Source organism: Histoplasma capsulatum, genomic scaffold (assembly GCF_000149585.1).
Source record: "Histoplasma capsulatum NAm1 scaffold_3 genomic scaffold, whole genome shotgun sequence".
Classification (NCBI taxonomy): Eukaryota; Fungi; Ascomycota; class Eurotiomycetes; order Onygenales; family Ajellomycetaceae; genus Histoplasma; species Histoplasma mississippiense.
Window position 1 is genome coordinate 2,703,311 of NW_001813980.1, and position 21,382 is coordinate 2,724,692.

Here is a 21,382-nt window from a genome sequence, read left to right on the forward strand (position 1 = left end):
GAGCGGAGAGTTTCAATGTTTGGAGGTGAGAAATCGTTCTTAGTTGATGCGGACGGAGGGCGCTTGTTTGTATGACGAAATGGCGGTCTGAGTCCCCATGAGGTAAAATGAAAGTGAAAAATCGGTAAGGATTCGATTTATGAAAAATGCTATCCAGAAACGAATGAAAGCCTTATTGCTGCTGCTCATCAGGTGTCTGGTGCTTGGCAGAGGAGCCCTTACCCCGCCATGTCGAGACAGCCGGGATATTAGCCTTAAAGCGCTTTTCTTCCGTCCCGTACGCGCCGGGCGTTAGTTTGATAAGCGTGTGCAAGGGGACCTCCATCCACGGACTTTGTTCCTGCGACATATTCAAGAAGTAGGAGTAGATGCAACGAAGGACGGCCTGGTGGGTGACGATGATGACATTCTCGCTTCGCTCCAGCTCCATGATGATGGGCTCAAGCCGGATGACGACGTCCCGGTACGACTCGCCGCCGCGATAGCGGTAGTTGTATTTATCGTCGTCCCGAGCTTTGAAATCTTCCGGGTACATTTCCGCGATTTCTTCGTAGGTCAGCCCATCGCAGACGCCCGAGTCAAGTTCATCTAGAGCCTTCCATTCTAGCTTATCATATCCGGTTTCTGCGGCCAGATGGCGCGCCGTCTGGATGGTGCGCTTCAATGTGGATGTCCAAATGACAAGTTTAGCTCCGGGAGGAACACCAGACTCTTTGAGAAGACGTGGAAGAGCACGCGCGTACTGCTCTCCACGTGATGAAATATCAGCATCGCCACCGATTTTGCCCAGAAGGTTGAATTCAGACTCTCCATGCTAGAATGGGAGATGTTAGTAGCTTTTCTCTGTAAGAGCGGCCATGAGTAACTTTTAGAATAGACGTACTCGAGAAAGCCAGATTGAGCGGGGTCTAATATGGAGGTTCTGAATATAATAGACCAAACGACTGGATAAGTAATCCTTGATATGATTGATGATTACAGTGGAGCCCACATTTATGAGCTTGACATAGGCATAATTTTTCTCATCCTCATCGATTGTCTGATACACTTTTTCGTAGTTACGGATGCGATTTCTGAAATCTTGCGCAGCCAGTTCTGGGTCCTGGCCCACATAGTCTGGCGATGATGTTTTGACTTCGAGAATGTTGTTCATGATCAGGTCTTCGTCGTCGCATTTCGATTCAACGAACAGGGCTTCGATTCCTGCATTCCTGCATGTTCTGTATATCCATTGTCGACGGCTTTTTGTAGAATTAGTAGCATCTAATATTGCTACCTGTCCATCAGTCTCGGCAAACCAGCGTAACATATCCTTCAGTGCCGCTTCCGCAGCGGCCCGTCGTAACCTTTCTCCGTCCGGATTAGATGTGTCAAAGAAGGCAGCGGTTGGTCGTGGCGTGTCCAGTCGTCTGTACTGGCCAACGTTAAATATTCTCGCGGGAATCCCGACCCAAGCTAAGTAGCGCAAAGCTGAGTGGTGTTAGCGAAGTATACAGGAAATGGAGAGTGTTCATCGTGAGCCTATGCAGGTGGGCTGACCAACCTTTACCAGCTATTAGACTCTTGCCACGGGCCGGTAATCCAACCATCACAACGCATATTCTTGAGTCATCGCTCTGCAATGAAGAAGTGTTAGCTTTGCAAGACGAAAGAAATATCGACATAGTAATGTGCGACTCGAGTCCGAATTCGTGAAGTGATAGGTCATCGCGTTTTTGAAAAAACTTAGCAAGCAAAAAGAAATATAAAACGGGAGTTAGAGGATGATGAACCAAGGGTTAAGCGAATTACCATCCGGGACCAGGATGATGGAGCACAGGTATAGATGGAAATGGCAGAAAAGTCCTGCATCGTAATAAATGCAGAGAGCCCGAAGGTAGAAAGCACTTGACGGTTGAAAGTAGAGCATTGCACGTATCTTGAAATGCATTGATGTCTGGGGAAAAGATCGGAATCCAACCCATTCAGCTGGGAGCTCGAAGTTGCTCTACAGCCATAAGGGTTTGAGAGAGTGGCATTTGTTTTTCACAGGTCAAAGTCCATAAGCAGTGATGCCTACAAAATTCAAAATACCAAAGGCGACGCGACGGGGCGGATAATCGCATAGAGAATGAATCATACGCCTTCGTATGTTTCATGAAGCCGCCTTTGATTTTTGTTTCTTGTCAAACGGTGTAATTCGATGATTGATTAACGATCAGGACGCTGGAGGAGATATACATAATCGTCCAGGGCATATATATCATATCGCCCGCACGAACCACTGCTATTCCGAGGATCAGAAACTGCCAAGCTCACCAAAGTATTAACTCCAGTCTACATAACCGAAGCAAATCAGACGGCACTTTTCAGAGGTGATCCCTGCTTCAGCCCTGTAGTCTTTTCCAATCCTGAGATACATTCGCTGAAGAAGAGTCATGGATAACTTGGATCCACAAGACTCATCAGCCGCGATGAGACGGTTATAAAGTTTCCAAACCGCCCGTGGAGAGGGTAATTCGAGCCAGGTGCTTTAGGACGAAAGCGTCAGATGCGGACGACCATTTTTTAAAATGATATATTCTTCTTGTCCATCGCACAAGCTGCCGAACCATCCCATAGGCACAGGCATCTTGAGCGCCAGCTCTCGGTATCAAAGGGGCAAATAAAGCTTGTACGGCGCAACAGAATACTAGTATTCTCATCCTGGTCCCAGATTCTCGTCACGGGCAAGAAAAATTGTCGATATAAGGGGGTGACAGGCTGTCATCGACTGCCGTACGACAAGGAGGCGCAGAGCGACGAGTTGGCAGGGCTACATGGAGTTTTGGACCCTCGCCTGGGCCAGACCCAATTGGAAAAAATGGAAAATGCGCCCTTTTTGCAGCCAACACAGTGACTCAATCTATATCCACATATTCTGCTCTCGCTGAGGCTTCAAAGGAGCTCTCGCTGCGATGAAAAGGGACAACATTTTTCATATCGGCGTGTGGCTTTGGGTGCAGTCGGCAGAACCCGCATGGTCATGTGCTCTCCTTCCGAATCCATCCTGACACGCCACAAGAGAAAAGTTCATGAACAAGATCGAAGAAACAGCGGTTGGTATAAGAGCAAAGAAAAGGGCAGGGGAAATAACAATAACGATAGCAATACTGATGATCAATGGCAGATAATAAATAAATAGGCAGTAACAGAACAACTCAATGGCAAGGGCACTAGTCATAGTAGTTAAGAGGGGATAAGGAGAAAACTGTGCTGCCCAACTCACCGAGGCAGAGAAGATCTTGGTAGTTGATGGTCGACGACCAGATAACCCAAATGACATGATGCAGTCACTATCGATAGTGCAGATTTGGACGGGACACTATGGTGATTAAAGGAATTCAAAGCTTGCAGCACCGGAACCCCAGTGGAAACTGAGCGGGTACTAGTATGCAATTGCTAGTATCATCGGAGGGCGGAGGGAGTTAGGCAAAAATTGTTTGGTAACGTAATCAACCACCTAACGCTCGTTTCCACCCAACGCTCGCCTTTGTAAATCAATTACAGTCAACTTCAAATGTTAATATCTCAATGAATATTCATTATTTTTAATTTTTAATTTGTAATTTATAAATATCAAGATTTATATTATAATATAATTCAAAATTATTATAAATATAGTTAAAATTAATTAAAATATAGATTCAATTATAAAATAAAATACAGTGAAATAAAATATATAATATTTGATTATAAATTAAGAAATATATATTATATATTATTAAAAATTATAATTCTTATATAAATATATTATAATTTAATAAATATTAAATTATTTTATATAAAAATTCTATATTTTAATTTTTAAGAATTTTTTTATTTTTTTATTATATTTTTTTTATAAATTACAAGTAAAATATTGAAAATTCTTGAAATTTTAAATTTTAAAAAATAATTTATTAAATATAAATATATTTATTATTATTATTATTATTTATTATACTCCGCCCATCCAATGGATATGCGGTTCTGCTACCATTTAGCGTATTCGAAAATTCTGTCATTTCTTGGCAGTCAAAAACAACGCGTTGACACCATTTGAACGAATTTCATCAACTTCCGCAGCAATTTCTATACAGATCTGGTATTCTCTGATTGCAATATATTATTCATATCCTATATTGAATGAAGCTATACTGATTTTCTAATTCGGAAAATTTGTGCATATATATATCATCATGCCTTCAAAACGCCGTTCGACCACAACGCGATGTTCAAACATAAAAGACACCCCTTCCATCCCTACAGCAGCAATAACTTCAGTTTCTACTGCAAAAGCTTCTACTGTGAAAGTTTCTACTGCAAAGACTTCTTCTGCAAAAGCTACTACTATCCCATTTGTTTCTTATGATCTACATAGAAAACACATTCCGTGTATCGATCTGCCTCCCTCTAGAGGCCAGCCATATCCAAATCCTGCTGGCACTTACGTGCCAACCTCTGCTACTCGGGAAATTACGTGAATGAGAAATGACTAAAGTGTTAAAAAGTCTATAAAACAGTTGATAAAAGCTGCATCAAAATCAAGAAAATCTGCTACAAAAACTCCATCTTTACTTCATTAATCTCATTCAGTAAAAAAAGTCAGAATTCAAACATCATTATGAAATTCATCTGAGTTTGTATATGAAGATATTGAGAAACAATCAACAATTAGAATTAATGATGTTGTAAGAGATGGGCTACAAGAGTAATTACAAGAGTAGTGTGAAGTACGCACAAAGGATATTAGAAAGGTAGCAATCTCTATTGTTCAAAGCTAATCGCTGATCTCCTAAAATCCACGGATATCAGCGAGCATTATATAGATAATATTGCCATCGCCACGTATCTATCGCCACGTATCTATTTCCTAATATAGATATCTCCGTTGCGCCTATTACAATTATCTCCCTTCTTCAAAGGCCTGGTCCCCAGGGCTTCTTATTGTGCGAAGTTCGTAATATGTGCTGTGTGGTTGATATTGTATAAAGTTCGCAGGATAGGACCGAATTAATTGTTCGGGTTAATTCCGAAGCGTTGCTGACTCGGGAAAACGTTGTTCCAGTTTCGGTGTTATCGCGGTCCAATCATGATTTAGGCACAACCCCTGAACCCCTTTCCTTTAACCTTTACACCACAAGTCGTATCCTAACGAGATCATCACCATCATCACTAACAACGAATTTTTTTTTTATTTAAAAGAATACACCAATTTATCAAGCAAAGTACGCTGTATCTTCCCATGCGATTTTTATTGCGACATTCGAAGTTTTGGTTGCGTGGTTGCGTTTTCTATTTTGGGTCGGATTTTGTGTTGTTGCAACCTCTTTGATCGATATTGCAATATTGGTTTTAACCACCAACATCTGTTCTTTTCTTGCTGCTTCTTGCCTCTTCTCTCTTCTTAAAAGGTCCTTGATACTGATTAATGTCGTAATAGAATGTCAGAACCAGCTGCTTCCGTTGCCGGTTCAGAACCTATGGAGGGTGATATGCTGAATGCCATCGAGAGCATTTGCTTGGGTTGTCTGGAAAGGTTGCAAAACCCTCCAGTATACCCTTGCTTTGTGAACGACGGGCGGACACGCTGTCACGCCTGCCATATATCGAATACTGGGCAAGGATCTTGGTGCGTTACTTGAGTTATCCGATAACGCTGGCGAAGATGAGGAAGCGGACGGTCCCGTTGAAGTGTTAGAAAGGAACGCAGCAGCATATTGCTGTCGTTGTATTCGACATTTAACAACGTAGAATTAACCTGTATTAGGTGCCAGCAGATGCCGTCGAGTTGGCCCAGGCGGCTATTAACGCAGCTGAGGATTTAATTGTCGCTGGTGCAGACGCTTCGAACGTTAACGTTTTACAGGGCGCTGTGACAGCTGCAGTTAAGTTCTTCGCAGCGAAGATCCGTGGGGCTCAACGAAATGGTTCCCCTGAGGCCCCGGCTGAAACAGTGATTGGTGAGATCCCGGTGGCTACATCGCCGGTCGCAGCTCCCAAGTCATCGTTGAAACGTCGTGCTTCGCCAGTTGAGGAAATCCGGGGTAATAAGTAGGTCTGCCTTGGTGACAATTCCTCAAATGACACTGGCCAAGCTGAGGCGGATCTGTTTTTTAATCCCTGGGCGGAATAAGTATATCCAGCAGTCATCGTCGCCTTCTTCGTTTTCGTTTACTGACTGGCTCCTGATAGGTTTTATTAAACTGTTCCAAGTACTCCTGGCTGTTCACCAAATTTTCTTCAGGTTCCCAAGAATTATCCGCGTCTGTGCAATCCTTCCATTTAACAAGATATTGCGTTTGACCACGGTACTGACGTTTATCCAATATAGCTTCAACTTCCCATTCCTCCTGCGCGTCTATAATTATCGGTTCTGCCTGTGGGATCTGTCCGTCGCGCGCGTGATACGGTTCGAGAAGGGGAACGTGGAACACGGGATGAATTCCTTTATATTGTGGCGTAAGCTTCAGTTTGTACGCCTGCGTACCGCGTATATCAATTATTTGGAAGGGACCCAAAAATCGATGATCTAGTTTGGGTGAAGGTCGCAAGGTGGATATATTTTTTGCACGCAGCATTACCCAGTCCCCTATCTTAAAGCTTTTTGGTATGTGGCGCTGATCATAATACTTTTTCTCAGCTGCTTTGGCAGCTTCTAGGCATTCTCGGATCCTGTTTTCTGCTTGCTTCATCCGTTCCACTTGTTCTATCGCCGACTTTGACGCGCCCGTGCTTGGGGGTTCCACGTCTATACGAAGTTCAGTTGGTCGGCCGATCATCGCTTCAGATGGTGTCATTTTTATCGATGCGTGGAAGGCGTTATTATATGCCCATTGCGCCAGGGGAATCCACTCTATCCAGTTATCCTGCTGGTAGCTGCAATATGTGCGAAGATAATGTTCAATCACCTGGTTCAATCGTTCCGTTTGGCCGTCGGTTTGCGGATGGAAGGCTGTTGATAATTTTCGTCGGACATGGAGTAAGTAACATAATGTTGACCAGAACTTGCTGTTTATTAATGAATCTCGGTCGCTAATAATGTTCGCAGGTAGGCCAAAGTTCTTCGCAAGCTTCCATACAATAATGTCCGCGAGTCCTTCCGCATCTAGCTTTGAAGATGTGGGTACAATTATGGCCCATTTAGTGAACAAATCAACAAATATGACAATAGCATTGTAAGTTTGACTTCCCTTCTTATTATCTGGTAGGCCTTCAATAAAGTCCATACTGATTGTATGCCATTTCTTATCTGGCACTGGATGTGGTTGTAGCAACCCGTACGGCTTATGCCGCGGTATCTTAACGCGTTGGCAAACATCGCAGGTCCTCACATATTCTGCAATCTCATCGCTCATACCATGCCACGAGTACTTGCGTTTGATCGCTTCGATGGTTTTGTCACGTCCAAAATGGCCACCTTGGGGATCATCGTGGTTCATTTTCATTATTTCATGCCTTACGGCCTTGTCTTGCGGTACGTAGACTTTACCATCTTTCCTGAGCAGGCCATCTTTGTCTACTGCCCAGGTCGAACGATCACCTACGCTAGCGTCACCCACCTCTAGTCTTCTGCGAAGTTCAGACGTGCCAGCGTCCCTATTCTGAACCTGCAGCAAGAGTTCGACAATAGATTCAGCTACCTCTTCGCGATAGGCTGTCTCGGACTCAAATACCTTAACGGCTAGAATCCGTGGCACCAGGGTCCCTAGGTCTAACCCCGTAACGCCGGCGACTTCGTTCTCATCTGCAGGTGCGTTCTTTATCCTGCAGGGTTTGTTGTCATCGATGACTACGGGCCCCTTCGCCCAACAATTTTCTTTAACTTGCAGATTTTTTCGCACCATCTTGACACATTGGTCTAACTTTGTGTTTTCTTTTGTCTTTAGTGACTTAAAGATCCCCTTACGCAGCTTCTCTTGCAGGGTAGGGAGCCCCGTCAAGGGAGCTGCGTGTTTTATATAATCTGGGCGACGACTTGGTGCATCTGCGGGATTATTTTTCCCAGGATGGTGCTCAATTTCAAAATCGAACGCTGAGAGCATTTGCATCCAACGAATCTGACGCCCATTTAGCTGCTTCGTCGTCATGAAGCGCCGGAGGTTGGCATGGTCAGATAAAACAACTATTGGGTGCCTGCTACCATGTAGGTAGTGGCGCCATTGCCTGAAAGCTTCTACAATCGGCAACATTTCTAAATCATATGTTTGATAACGTCTTTCTGCTTCTGTGAGTTTTCTGGACCAAAACGCGATCGGGTGCCAGTGACCATCATCCATTAATTGCGATATTACTGCGGCGATTGCAACGCCAGATCCGTCCGTTTCTATACGGAGTTTTCGCTGCGGATCAAAATGAACTAACAACGGTGCTTTTGTAAAGCATTCTTTTAACTGCAGTATTGCGTGCTTGCAGTTCTCGTTCAGTTGGACAGGTGCGTTGTTCTTCCCCTTTTTTGTTTCGTATCCTTTTAGCAACTCAGTCAGGGGTGCCGTTATTATCGAGAACTTGTATATGAATCGTCGGTAGAAGTTGGCGAATCCTAGGAATGTTTGCAGCTCGTTTATTGTTCGCGGTTCAGGCCAATCTAGGATCGTATCGACGCGGCGTTTTTCGACAGTGATGCCCTGCGTGGTAATCACAAAACCCAGAAATCCAATTTCTGTTGCATGGAACGTACACTTACTAAGTTTCACATATAGTCTCCATCGCCTTAAACGTTCCAGCACATTCTTAACATGGGCGACGTGTTCGTCAAGCGTATTCGAATAGATTACGATATCGTCAAGATAAGCCACGCAATATACGTCCAAAATATCACTGAGGGCTTTGTTGATATAAGATTGGAAGGTCGCAGGGGCGTTAGTTAGCCCAAAGGGTAAAACCAGATACTCAAAGTGTCCGTATCGTGTTCGAAATGCCGTTTTCCATTCATCCCCCGCTCGTATGCGGATTCTATGATACGCGTCCCTAAGATCCAATTGTGTGTATATTTTGGCACCTGCTAATCTATCGAGTATTTCACTTATCAGGGGCAGCGGATACCGATTCTTGACTGTTATTTCGTTCAACCCTCGATAATCTACGCAAAGACGCAGGGTTCCGTCTTTCTTCGGTGCGAATAATACTGGGGCACCGGCTGGGCTCTTGGACGGGCGTATCCAATTCTTCTCTAATGCCTTTTCGATATATTCTCGGAGGACGGAGAGTTCTTGAGGTGACAGGTTATATATCGGTCGGTACGGTGGTTCCTTGCCAGGTTTGAGATCTATGGCATGATCGTGGGGTGCGTGTTCCGCGTCAGGTATATCTTCTCGGAATACATCAAGATAATCCTTATAATCATCCGGGATATTTGGCTCAGTCGCTGCGTGCGCAGCTCGCAATGGAAAGGCGGCAAATATAATGTTGCTGTCGTCCATTAAAGTTGCAAATTCCTTAGCGGTATCTAGGTGCACATGGCTAATATTTGACGCTTTCCTATAGGTCCAGCATCTTCGCACCCAGTCAATGTCGGGGTTCGCAGCTTGCAACCATGGCATACCCAGAATTACATCGTATCCGCTGATGTCGGCTTCTTCGAAATGGTGGAATCCTTCCCGAAGGACATGTTCATCATCGATAATCTTCATTGCAGCTTTTCGTTGTGCATATGATTTAACCCTATGATTATCAACTGCTTCCACTACTTTCGGTTTACCTTCTGACTTCGAGAAATATTTCAATGCCCAAGCATGGGACACGAAGTTCGCATCCGCGCCAGAATCTACTAACGTCCACGCCATTGACCATCCCACTTCTGTCAACATCCAGGTGTTCATTGCCAATAAGTGTTTATCTCGCAGCCTAGTCGTCTGTATTCCCAATGCAGCAGCTGCTCCTACGATTGGGATTGCTAGTTTTTTGCTTGTCGGACTTGGTTGCGCTTTTCGGGGTATAACATCCAACAATCGTTTGCGACATGCCCCTTCTTATGGCAGTGTGAGCACTCCTTCATCCAATTATATTTATCTTTCTTGGTTTGTTCGGTTGAACCCGTCTGTTCCTCTCGTTTCCTTTTATTCCGGTGGTTGCTAGATTTATCAGAACGACGCTGATTCCCTACGAATATCGCAGGTCTGCCTTTGCGAATGGCACGTCGTCGCTCCGGCATATTTTCCTCGAGAGTCTGTAGAGTTCGAAGCAACTCTTCGTAGTTCTGGGGTTCTTGATTTCGACGGTCGAGCTCGGTGCGTAGCACCTTCAATGCCTTACTACGCAGGTTATCCATTCTCTGTTCCTCGCTGTATGGGGGTAAGTAATACTCCCAATCTTCGAGATATTTAGAAAAGTCGCGTATCGACTGCCACTCCTGTTGCTTAGCATCCTGGAATCTTTGGCTCGCCAATCGACGCTGATTCTGCGGGTCGTTAATTTGCATCTCTAGGTGTGATAGCATATCGTCGAATGTTAACGGTGTTGCTCCTCCGCGTCTCTCATATGCTGATACAAAATTCAACCACTTCTGCTTAACGTGGGCATCAAGGTAGAGTTTGGCGTCGTTTATCTTGCGTTCTTCTTTTCGATAATATAGACGGTGGCGTGCAAAGAGAGTCAACATGCGATCTTTATAGTCCTTAAATTCTAACATATTCTTTCCTCGATAGTAATCCTTAATCTCCAATCTCGGCGGTGTTTCGTTATCATCATCCATATTGTCTGCGGGTCGATTTTGCGGCGGTTCTGCGGCGATATCCGGGGTTGGTCGGGACTCGATAAAAGTATCTTCGCGAATCTGTGCTTCCAACTCGTTGAGGCGTTGTTGCGCGTGCAGAATAGCTAACTGTTGCTCTCGTTCACGGATTTGATCGTTTAACTGTTGCAATCGGGCATTGTGGTCGTCGGAGGTGGTAGAGGATTCGGGTTGGTTCCCAAGGGATCTTGCGCGTGTTGAAACCATCTTGCGTGTTTTAAGTTGCGTGTTTTAACTAACGTTGCGTGTTTTGTTGTAGGTGTGCGTAACAACGGACCACTCAAATAAGGTTTAGAGCGATTAGAATTGTAAGAGATGGGCTACAAGAGTAATTACAAGAGTAGTGTGAAGTACGCACAAAGGATATTAGAAAGGTAGCAATCTCTATTGTTCAAAGCTAATCGCTGATCTCCTAAAATCCACGGATATCAGCGAGCATTATATAGATAATATTGCCATCGCCACGTATCTATCGCCACGTATCTATTTCCTAATATAGATATCTCCGTTGCGCCTATTACAGAAGTATTTGTGCAGTCATGACTCCTGTTGAATATCTGCCTTGCACAGGCATTAAAGAAGGTTATTGAAATTCAAAAGATTTTTTAAATTGACTTCAAAACAAACTTTTACCAACTATTGATACTGCATTCAACAATCAGCTAATGATTATTATCATGAATAACATTGTCAATTCATATTAGAGATGAAGTAATTCAATTAATTCAGACAGTTGATCATATTATTCATTATTTTTCTTCTTATTCCTCAAATTTCAATTTAATTGAGCTTATATTTTCAATTTTGAAAACTTGAATGAAATGTCATTGAACCTTTCTTCATCAAAGTTGTACAATTTAAGAAAAATTCTTAAAATTGGCTATTCAATAGTCTTGCTGTGACCGATTTACTCAATTGCAATTCAGACATGCTGCAGAAGAAGTATATATTAAAGAAGAAGAGTTCATTCAATTTAAACGATTTTTTTGATAAATATAAAAATAAAGATACAGAAGTATGAAAATCAGATTTTAAATTCTTTCTTTCTCATTTTTTCATTTGAAATTAATCACTATCATATTTCACTGTTATATTCATCAATCATGTATTGTGTCATACTTATCAGCTGCATGTTATTTATATCATTGTCATTGAAATGGAAGGCTCTCTGTTCATTCCTCATTCATGTCATTTTTTATTTTTTTTTCTTGCCGCGGCGGGTACCTGTCAAAAAAAAGATATTAGTCATGGAGAGTGTCATACTATTCAGGTTGATATTTCAAGTGAGGCTATGTAATGCACTCGTTTATTATTTCCTTATTATTATATTATCTTTGTTTATATCTTAGTCTATTCTTACCTCTTTCCATTATACTCTCGCTACCACTATTTCTATATGTATATATATATGGATGTATGTATTTCGCACATCTTCTTTCTCTTTCTTTTCCTCTTCAGCGATTAACTACAACTACAACTACAACTACAACTACAACTACAACTACAACTACAACTACAACTACAACTACAACTACAACTACAACTACAACTACAACTACAACTACAACTACAGCTACAACTACAACTTCAACTATACTACTACTATAATTACTATTATCTTCTACTACACTACATACTATCTTCTACTATTCACTCTTCACACTGTCATCACCCCTCACAGGCTATCATCTCATCAAATTGTAACAAGGTCAGAAATAATCACTCATCCTCACCTAACTAATATAGAAGCCTTAATCACTGAGTTATAAACCTTCATTTAAATTGAAAATAGAGGGTTGCCATACAGCTTTATAATGTCTGACATTCATCACATTGCTTCTCAGTTTATCAAAGTCATAGCAGCTGTGATCTTTGAAGAACTGTTTCTTTATTGATGAAAACAATTTTTAAATAAATGAAGCTCTCATTGAAATTCACAGACAAAGCCATTGAATATTTCTGTGTTCAAAACTCATATGTAAATAGAAGTTTCACAGTTCTCCATATTTTTAAGATTTTTGATATTTCAGTCATTTGGAAAAATTATATTTTTAGTCTGCTTCCATTTTTACCTCTTCTCAGCATTAGATGTTTAGCTAATTCTTCAATTAAAAAAGAGGATGAGAATATCAATATCATCAGAATCAGATTGAATAGAATTGAATGACTTTGATGGAATTATCTTAAGAAAAGAACTTGAAATTAATGAATGTCTGAATGTTAAAGACTAACTGAGCAAATAAAAATTGAAGAGCGGCTCTCATTGTGAATATTGCTGTCAATCAAATTATTGAACTCATTGTATTTGATGTCATTCTTGAAATTCTTCACAGCATTTTTGTTTTTCTTTCATTGCTTTCATTTGATTCATCATTTATTGCTGTATATATTGTTCTTACATTTGTTGTTGCATCTTTAACATACATTTCATGACACTCATAGTTTGCTATATAGCAGATTGTTTAATAGATTGATGAGATTTTTGAGAAATTGAACCTTGCACTGTCTGTCAATATTGTAAAAGTTTCATTGATGACTGTTGTAAAGTTGCATCTTCAGATGATATAGCATTTGCTCATGATTCATATTAAAAAATAATAATATTATAATGCAATGAAGTGTCTGCAGAATCAGAATAGCAATAATTATTTTAATTGATGCAACTCTATTATCAACATTGAAAACAATTCATCAACTGTCATTAAAATTCATCAGTATTTTGAATGGCATTCAAGTTTGTAGAATTCTGCTATAGTAGTTGATTAATTCAAGCAGATTGATTAGATGCAAAAATAAATGATGAGTTTGAAATATTAATCTCTTTTATAAATTTTAATTTTTTAAACTGATTCAGAAGCTCTTCACAATTCACTTTGATTTCAAAATCAAATTTCAAAAAAAATTGAAGGAAATTTCAATGTTGACTCATTAAAAGCTCTGTAATTTGAGATGTTGAAGTCAATGAAAAATCCTCAATATCATAATTGTGTAAATTACTCCATTCAGTTGTTGATCTCACAATTGCATTTTAAGTGGTAATTGAATAAGAAAGATTTTCAATTAATGATGTCAGTGAGCTCATAATAACGTTCTCAATATTAGTTAAATTTAACAAATGAACTGTGGTTCTTGATAAAATCTTCTGAATAGTCAATTTTTTGTTGATGTATATATATAAATTGATTGCAATTAGAAAGTCAACTTTCTGCATATGATCATTCATAGACTCTTCAAGTTCAGAAGTAAATATTTTATTATCAGTATTTTGAAATACTCAGTATACTTCACAGATCTTTCTATTGTGAACAATTTTTTAAAAGTTTTTTTTAAATGAATACCGATGATGTGCAGCTTCTTCTTTTTCATTTAAATTTTTAAAGAGTGGTAATATAAAAAGAGAATCATCATCATTCTTCACATCTGTAATAGGCGCAACGGAGATATCTATATTAGGAAATAGATACGTGGCGATAGATACGTGGCGATGGCAATATTATCTATATAATGCTCGCTGATATCCGTGGATTTTAGGAGATCAGCGATTAGCTTTGAACAATAGAGATTGCTACCTTTTCTAATATCCCTTTGTGCGTACTTCACACTACTCTTGTAATTACTCTTGTAGCCCATCTCTTACAATTCTAATCGCTCTAAACCTTATTTGAGTGGTCCGTTGTTACGCACACCTACAACAAAACACGCAACGTTAGTTAAAACACGCAACTTAAAACACGCAAGATGGTTTCAACACGCGCAAGATCCCTTGGGAACCAACCCGAATCCTCTACCACCTCCGACGACCACAATGCCCGATTGCAACAGTTAAACGATCAAATCCGTGAACGAGAGCAACAGTTAGCTATTCTGCACGCGCAACAACGCCTCAACGAGTTGGAAGCACAGATTCGCGAAGATACTTTTATCGAGTCCCGACCAACCCCGGATATCGCCGCAGAACCGCCGCAAAATCGACCCGCAGACAATATGGATGATGATAACGAAACACCGCCGAGATTGGAGATTAAGGATTACTATCGAGGAAAGAATATGTTAGAATTTAAGGACTATAAAGATCGCATGTTGACTCTCTTTGCACGCCACCGTCTATATTATCGAAAAGAAGAACGCAAGATAAACGACGCCAAACTCTACCTTGATGCCCACGTTAAGCAGAAGTGGTTGAATTTTGTATCAGCATATGAGAGACGCGGAGGAGCAACACCGTTAACATTCGACGATATGCTATCACACCTAGAGATGCAAATTAACGACCCGCAGAATCAGCGTCGATTGGCGAGCCAAAGATTCCAGGATGCTAAGCAACAGGAGTGGCAGTCGATACGCGACTTTTCTAAATATCTCGAAGATTGGGAGTATTACTTACCCCCATACAGCGAGGAACAGAGAATGGATAACCTGCGTAGTAAGGCATTGAAGGTGCTACGCACCGAGCTCGACCGTCGAAATCAAGAACCCCAGAACTACGAAGAGTTGCTTCGAACTCTACAGACTCTCGAGGAAAATATGCCGGAGCGACGACGTGCCATTCGCAAAGGCAGACCTGCGATATTCGTAGGGAATCAGCGTCGTTCTGATAAATCTAGCAACCACCGGAATAAAAGGAAACGAGAGGAACAGACGGGTTCAACCGAACAAACCAAGAAAGATAAATATAATTGGATGAAGGAGTGCTCACACTGCCATAAGAAGGGGCATGTCGCAAACGATTGTTGGATGTTATACCCCGAAAAGCGCAACCAAGTCCGACAAGCAAAAAACTAGCAATCCCAATCGTAGGAGCAGCTGCTGCATTGGGAATACAGACGACTAGGCTGCGAGATAAACACTTATTGGCAATGAACACCTGGATGTTGACAGAAGTGGGATGGTCAATGGCGTGGACGTTAGTAGATTCTGGCGCGGATGCGAACTTCGTGTCCCATGCTTGGGCATTGAAATATTTCTCGAAGTCAGAAGGTAAACCGAAAGTAGTGGAAGCAGTTGATAATCATAGGGTTAAATCATATGCACAACGAAAAGCTGCAATGAAGATTATCGATGATGAACATGTCCTTCGGGAAGGATTCCACCATTTCGAAGAAGCCGACATCAGCGGATACGATGTAATTCTGGGTATGCCATGGTTGCAAGCTGCGAACCCCGACATTGACTGGGTGCGAAGATGCTGGACCTATAGGAAAGCGTCAAATATTAGCCATGTGCACCTAGATACCGCTAAGGAATTTGCAACTTTAATGGACGACAGCAACATTATATTTGCCGCCTTTCCATTGCGAGCTGCGCACGCAGCGACTGAGCCAAATATCCCGGATGATTATAAGGATTATCTTGATGTATTCCGAGAAGATATACCTGACGCGGAACACGCACCCCACGATCATGCCATAGATCTCAAACCTGGCAAGGAACCACCGTACCGACCGATATATAACCTGTCACCTCAAGAACTCTCCGTCCTCCGAGAATATATCGAAAAGGCATTAGAGAAGAATTGGATACGCCCGTCCAAGAGCCCAGCCGGTGCCCCAGTATTATTCGCACCGAAGAAAGACGGAACCCTGCGTCTTTGCGTAGATTATCGAGGGTTGAACGAAATAACAGTCAAGAATCGGTATCCGCTGCCCCTGATAAGTGAAATACTCGATAGATTAGCAGGTGCCAAAATATACACACAATTGGATCTTAGGGACGCGTATCATAGAATCCGCATACGAGCGGGGGATGAATGGAAAACGGCATTTCGAACACGATACGGACACTTTGAGTATCTGGTTTTACCCTTTGGGCTAACTAACGCCCCTGCGACCTTCCAATCTTATATCAACAAAGCCCTCAGTGATATTTTGGACGTATATTGCGTGGCTTATCTTGACGATATCGTAATCTATTCGAATACGCTTGACGAACACGTCGCCCATGTTAAGAATGTGCTGGAACGTTTAAGGCGATGGAGACTATATGTGAAACTTAGTAAGTGTACGTTCCATGCAACAGAAATTGGATTTCTGGGTTTTGTGATTACCACGCAGGGCATCACTGTCGAAAAACGCCGCGTCGATACGATCCTAGATTGGCCTGAACCGCGAACAATAAACGAGCTGCAAACATTCCTAGGATTCGCCAACTTCTACCGACGATTCATATACAAGTTCTCGATAATAACGGCACCCCTGACTGAGTTGCTAAAAGGATACGAAACAAAAAAGGGGAAGAACAACGCACCTGTCCAACTGAACGAGAACTGCAAGCACGCAATACTGCAGTTAAAAGAATGCTTTACAAAAGCACCGTTGTTAGTTCATTTTGATCCGCAGCGAAAACTCCGTATAGAAACGGACGGATCTGGCGTTGCAATCGCCGCAGTAATATCGCAATTAATGGATGATGGTCACTGGCACCCGATCGCGTTTTGGTCCAGAAAACTCACAGAAGCAGAAAGACGTTATCAAACATATGATTTAGAAATGTTGCCGATTGTAGAAGCTTTCAGGCAATGGCGCCACTACCTACATGGTAGCAGGCACCCAATAGTTGTTTTATCTGACCATGCCAACCTCCGGCGCTTCATGACGACGAAGCAGCTAAATGGGCGTCAGATTCGTTGGATGCAAATGCTCTCAGCGTTCGATTTTGAAATTGAGCACCATCCTGGGAAAAATAATCCCGCAGATGCACCAAGTCGTCGCCCAGATTATATAAAACACGCAGCTCCCTTGACGGGGCTCCCTACCCTGCAAGAGAAGCTGCGTAAGGGGATCTTTAAGTCACTAAAGACAAAAGAAAACACAAAGTTAGACCAATGTGTCAAGATGGTGCGAAAAAATCTGCAAGTTAAAGAAAATTGTTGGGCGAAGGGGCCCGTAGTCATCGATGACAACAAACCCTGCAGGATAAAGAACGCACCTGCAGATGAGAACGAAGTCGCCGGCGTTACGGGGTTAGACCTAGGGACCCTGGTGCCACGGATTCTAGCCGTTAAGGTATTTGAGTCCGAGACAGCCTATCGCGAAGAGGTAGCTGAATCTATTGTCGAACTCTTGCTGCAGGTTCAGAATAGGGACGCTGGCACGTCTGAACTTCGCAGAAGACTAGAGGTGGGTGACGCTAGCGTAGGTGATCGTTCGACCTGGGCAGTAGACAAAGATGGCCTGCTCAGGAAAGATGGTAAAGTCTACGTACCGCAAGACAAGGCCGTAAGGCATGAAATAATGAAAATGAACCACGATGATCCCCAAGGTGGCCATTTTGGACGTGACAAAACCATCGAAGCGATCAAACGCAAGTACTCGTGGCATGGTATGAGCGATGAGATTGCAGAATATGTGAGGACCTGCGATGTTTGCCGACGCGTCAAGATACCGCGGCATAAGCCGTACGGGTTGCTACAACCACATCCAGTGCCAGATAAGAAATGGCATACAATCAGTATGGACTTTATTGAAGGCCTACCAGATAATAAGAAGGGAAGTCAAACTTACAATGCTATTGTCATATTTGTTGATTTGTTCACTAAATGGGCCATAATTGTACCCACATCTTCAAAGCTAGATGCGGAAGGACTCGCGGACATTATTGTATGGAAGCTTGCGAAGAACTTTGGCCTACCTGCGAACATTATTAGCGACCGAGATTCATTAATAAACAGCAAGTTCTGGTCAACATTATGTTACTTACTCCATGTCCGACGAAAATTATCAACAGCCTTCCATCCGCAAACCGACGGCCAAACGGAACGATTGAACCAGGTGATTGAACATTATCTTCGCACATATTGCAGCTACCAGCAGGATAACTGGATAGAGTGGATTCCCCTGGCGCAATGGGCATATAATAACGCCTTCCACGCATCGATAAAAATGACACCATCTGAAGCGATGATCGGCCGACCAACTGAACTTCGTATAGACGTGGAACCCCCAAGCACGGGCGCGTCAAAGTCGGCGATAGAACAAGTGGAACGGATGAAGCAAGCAGAAAACAGGATCCGAGAATGCCTAGAAGCTGCCAAAGCAGCTGAGAAAAAGTATTATGATCAGCGCCACATACCAAAAAGCTTTAAGATAGGGGACTGGGTAATGCTGCGTGCAAAAAATATATCCACCTTGCGACCTTCACCCAAACTAGATCATCGATTTTTGGGTCCCTTCCAAATAATTGATATACGCGGTACGCAGGCGTACAAACTGAAGCTTACGCCACAATATAAAGGAATTCATCCCGTGTTCCACGTTCCCCTTCTCGAACCGTATCACGCGCGCGACGGACAGATCCCACAGGCAGAACCGATAATTATAGACGCGCAGGAGGAATGGGAAGTTGAAGCTATATTGGATAAACGTCAGTACCGTGGTCAAACGCAATATCTTGTTAAATGGAAGGATTGCACAGACGCGGATAATTCTTGGGAACCTGAAGAAAATTTGGTGAACAGCCAGGAGTACTTGGAACAGTTTAATAAAACCTATCAGGAGCCAGTCAGTAAACGAAAACGAAGAAGGCGACGATGACTGCTGGATATACTTATTCCGCCCAGGGATTAAAAAACAGATCCGCCTCAGCTTGGCCAGTGTCATTTGAGGAATTGTCACCAAGGCAGACCTACTTATTACCCCGGATTTCCTCAACTGGCGAAGCACGACGTTTCAACGATGACTTGGGAGCTGCGACCGGCGATGTAGCCACCGGGATCTCACCAATCACTGTTTCAGCCGGGGCCTCAGGGGAACCATTTCGTTGAGCCCCACGGATCTTCGCTGCGAAGAACTTAACTGCAGCTGTCACAGCGCCCTGTAAAACGTTAACGTTCGAAGCGTCTGCACCAGCGACAATTAAATCCTCAGCTGCGTTAATAGCCGCCTGGGCCAACTCGACGGCATCTGCTGGCACCTAATACAGGTTAATTCTACGTTGTTAAATGTCGAATACAACGACAGCAATATGCTGCTGCGTTCCTTTCTAACACTTCAACGGGACCGTCCGCTTCCTCATCTTCGCCAGCGTTATCGGATAACTCAAGTAACGCACCAAGATCCTTGCCCAGTATTCGATATATGGCAGGCGTGACAGCGTGTCCGCCCGTCGTTCACAAAGCAAGGGTATACTGGAGGGTTTTGCAACCTTTCCAGACAACCCAAGCAAATGCTCTCGATGGCATTCAGCATATCACCCTCCATAGGTTCTGAACCGGCAACGGAAGCAGCTGGTTCTGACATTCTATTACGACATTAATCAGTATCAAGGACCTTTTAAGAAGAGAGAAGAGGCAAGAAGCAGCAAGAAAAGAACAGATGTTGGTGGTTAAAACCAATATTGCAATATCGATCAAAGAGGTTGCAACAACACAAAATCCGACCCAAAATAGAAAACGCAACCACGCAACCAAAACTTCGAATGTCGCAATAAAAATCGCATGGGAAGATACAGCGTACTTTGCTTGATAAATTGGTGTATTCTTTTAAATAAAAAAAAAATTCGTTGTTAGTGATGATGGTGATGATCTCGTTAGGATACGACTTGTGGTGTAAAGGTTAAAGGAAAGGGGTTCAGGGGTTGTGCCTAAATCATGATTGGACCGCGATAACACCGAAACTGGAACAACGTTTTCCCGAGTCAGCAACGCTTCGGAATTAACCCGAACAATTAATTCGGTCCTATCCTGCGAACTTTATACAATATCAACCACACAGCACATATTACGAACTTCGCACAATAAGAAGCCCTGGGGACCAGGCCTTTGAAGAAGGGAGATAATTGTAATAGGCGCAACGGAGATATCTATATTAGGAAATAGATACGTGGCGATAGATACGTGGCGATGGCAATATTATCTATATAATGCTCGCTGATATCCGTGGATTTTAGGAGATCAGCGATTAGCTTTGAACAATAGAGATTGCTACCTTCTTAATATCCTTTGTGCGTACTTCACACTACTCTTGTAATTACTCTTGTAGCCCATCTCTTACACTTTATCATCTGCAAACAATAGTTTACAGACTCGGTCAAGTTGATGATAATGAAATGATTGAATACTTCCATATCACAGTAGATTGCTCTGAAGCTGGAAGACTGTCTGAAAACTAACATGACATTTTCAAGCTATATCATTTGGCTTCTAATTAAGAAGAGGCAATTGCAGTAAGTCAGCTTATATTGAAGGAGGTAGATTATGTGAAGAATACAGCTTAGAAAATTCAGAGTGGTACAGATTCTCTTGCTTCTGTGACACAGCCATCAATGTATATATTGCTAAATTCAGAAATCAGCACTGCTTTATTCAACAGAGCAGAGAGGATAATAAATCATCATCAAAGCATATAAGACTTGTATAGAAATTGAGGCAGAAGATGATGAGAATTGATTTCAATCAATAATTGATTCAAATGGTGTCAACGCGTTGTTTTTGACTGCCAAGAAATGACAGAATTTTCGAATACGCTAAATATGTCTAGCTAGGAAAACCCCACTGCGCCTTGGCGCAGGGGGGTGAAAAACCTTGCGCACAGTGGTGTTTTATCTCAGTGCCTCAGCCTCTCTCAAGATATTTTCGTTGCAAACTAGCCACAGACTAACTCCTTTGAATACCTGCCAAGCCCTGCTAACTTCTTTGATCACCTGCCAAGTCCTGCT

At 42.4% G+C, this 21,382-nt stretch overlaps 6 protein-coding genes across 6 annotated transcripts; 4 read left to right on the forward strand and 2 right to left on the reverse strand.

Moving 5' to 3' along the window:
* Positions 1-172: 172 nt before the first annotated feature.
* HCAG_03954 (fructose-2,6-bisphosphatase) lies at positions 173-1,851 on the reverse strand (the record flags this gene model as incomplete). Its single annotated transcript, XM_001541806.1, has 4 exons — positions 173-814; positions 884-1,455; positions 1,544-1,616; positions 1,792-1,851. The coding sequence occupies 4 exons, from the start codon at positions 1,849-1,851 to the stop codon at positions 173-175; spliced, it is 1,347 nt and encodes a 448-aa protein (XP_001541856.1).
* Positions 1,852-4,698: 2,847 nt separating this feature from the next.
* On the forward strand, positions 4,699-6,058 carry HCAG_03955 (predicted protein; the record flags this gene model as incomplete). The annotated part of the gene is made up of 4 exons (XM_001541807.1): positions 4,699-4,733; positions 5,206-5,228; positions 5,452-5,555; positions 5,771-6,058. 4 exons carry the CDS (start codon positions 4,699-4,701, stop codon positions 6,056-6,058), a joined length of 450 nt encoding a protein of 149 aa, XP_001541857.1.
* Positions 6,059-8,478: 2,420 nt separating this feature from the next.
* Positions 8,479-10,939, reverse strand: HCAG_03956 (hypothetical protein; the record flags this gene model as incomplete). Its single annotated transcript, XM_001541808.1, has 3 exons — positions 8,479-8,507; positions 8,687-9,637; positions 10,255-10,939. The coding sequence occupies 3 exons, from the start codon at positions 10,937-10,939 to the stop codon at positions 8,479-8,481; spliced, it is 1,665 nt and encodes a 554-aa protein (XP_001541858.1).
* A 1,205-nt stretch (positions 10,940-12,144) lies between these two features.
* On the forward strand, positions 12,145-12,627 carry HCAG_03957 (predicted protein; the record flags this gene model as incomplete). Its single annotated transcript, XM_001541809.1, has 2 exons — positions 12,145-12,440; positions 12,525-12,627. The coding sequence occupies 2 exons, from the start codon at positions 12,145-12,147 to the stop codon at positions 12,625-12,627; spliced, it is 399 nt and encodes a 132-aa protein (XP_001541859.1).
* Positions 12,628-14,470: 1,843 nt separating this feature from the next.
* On the forward strand, positions 14,471-15,514 carry HCAG_03958 (predicted protein; the record flags this gene model as incomplete). Its single annotated transcript, XM_001541810.1, has 1 exon — positions 14,471-15,514. The coding sequence occupies one exon, from the start codon at positions 14,471-14,473 to the stop codon at positions 15,512-15,514; it is 1,044 nt and encodes a 347-aa protein (XP_001541860.1).
* A 263-nt stretch (positions 15,515-15,777) lies between these two features.
* HCAG_03959 (hypothetical protein) lies at positions 15,778-19,073 on the forward strand (the record flags this gene model as incomplete). The annotated part of the gene is made up of 2 exons (XM_001541811.1): positions 15,778-18,919; positions 19,057-19,073. The coding sequence occupies 2 exons, from the start codon at positions 15,778-15,780 to the stop codon at positions 19,071-19,073; spliced, it is 3,159 nt and encodes a 1,052-aa protein (XP_001541861.1).
* Positions 19,074-21,382: the final 2,309 nt, after the last annotated feature.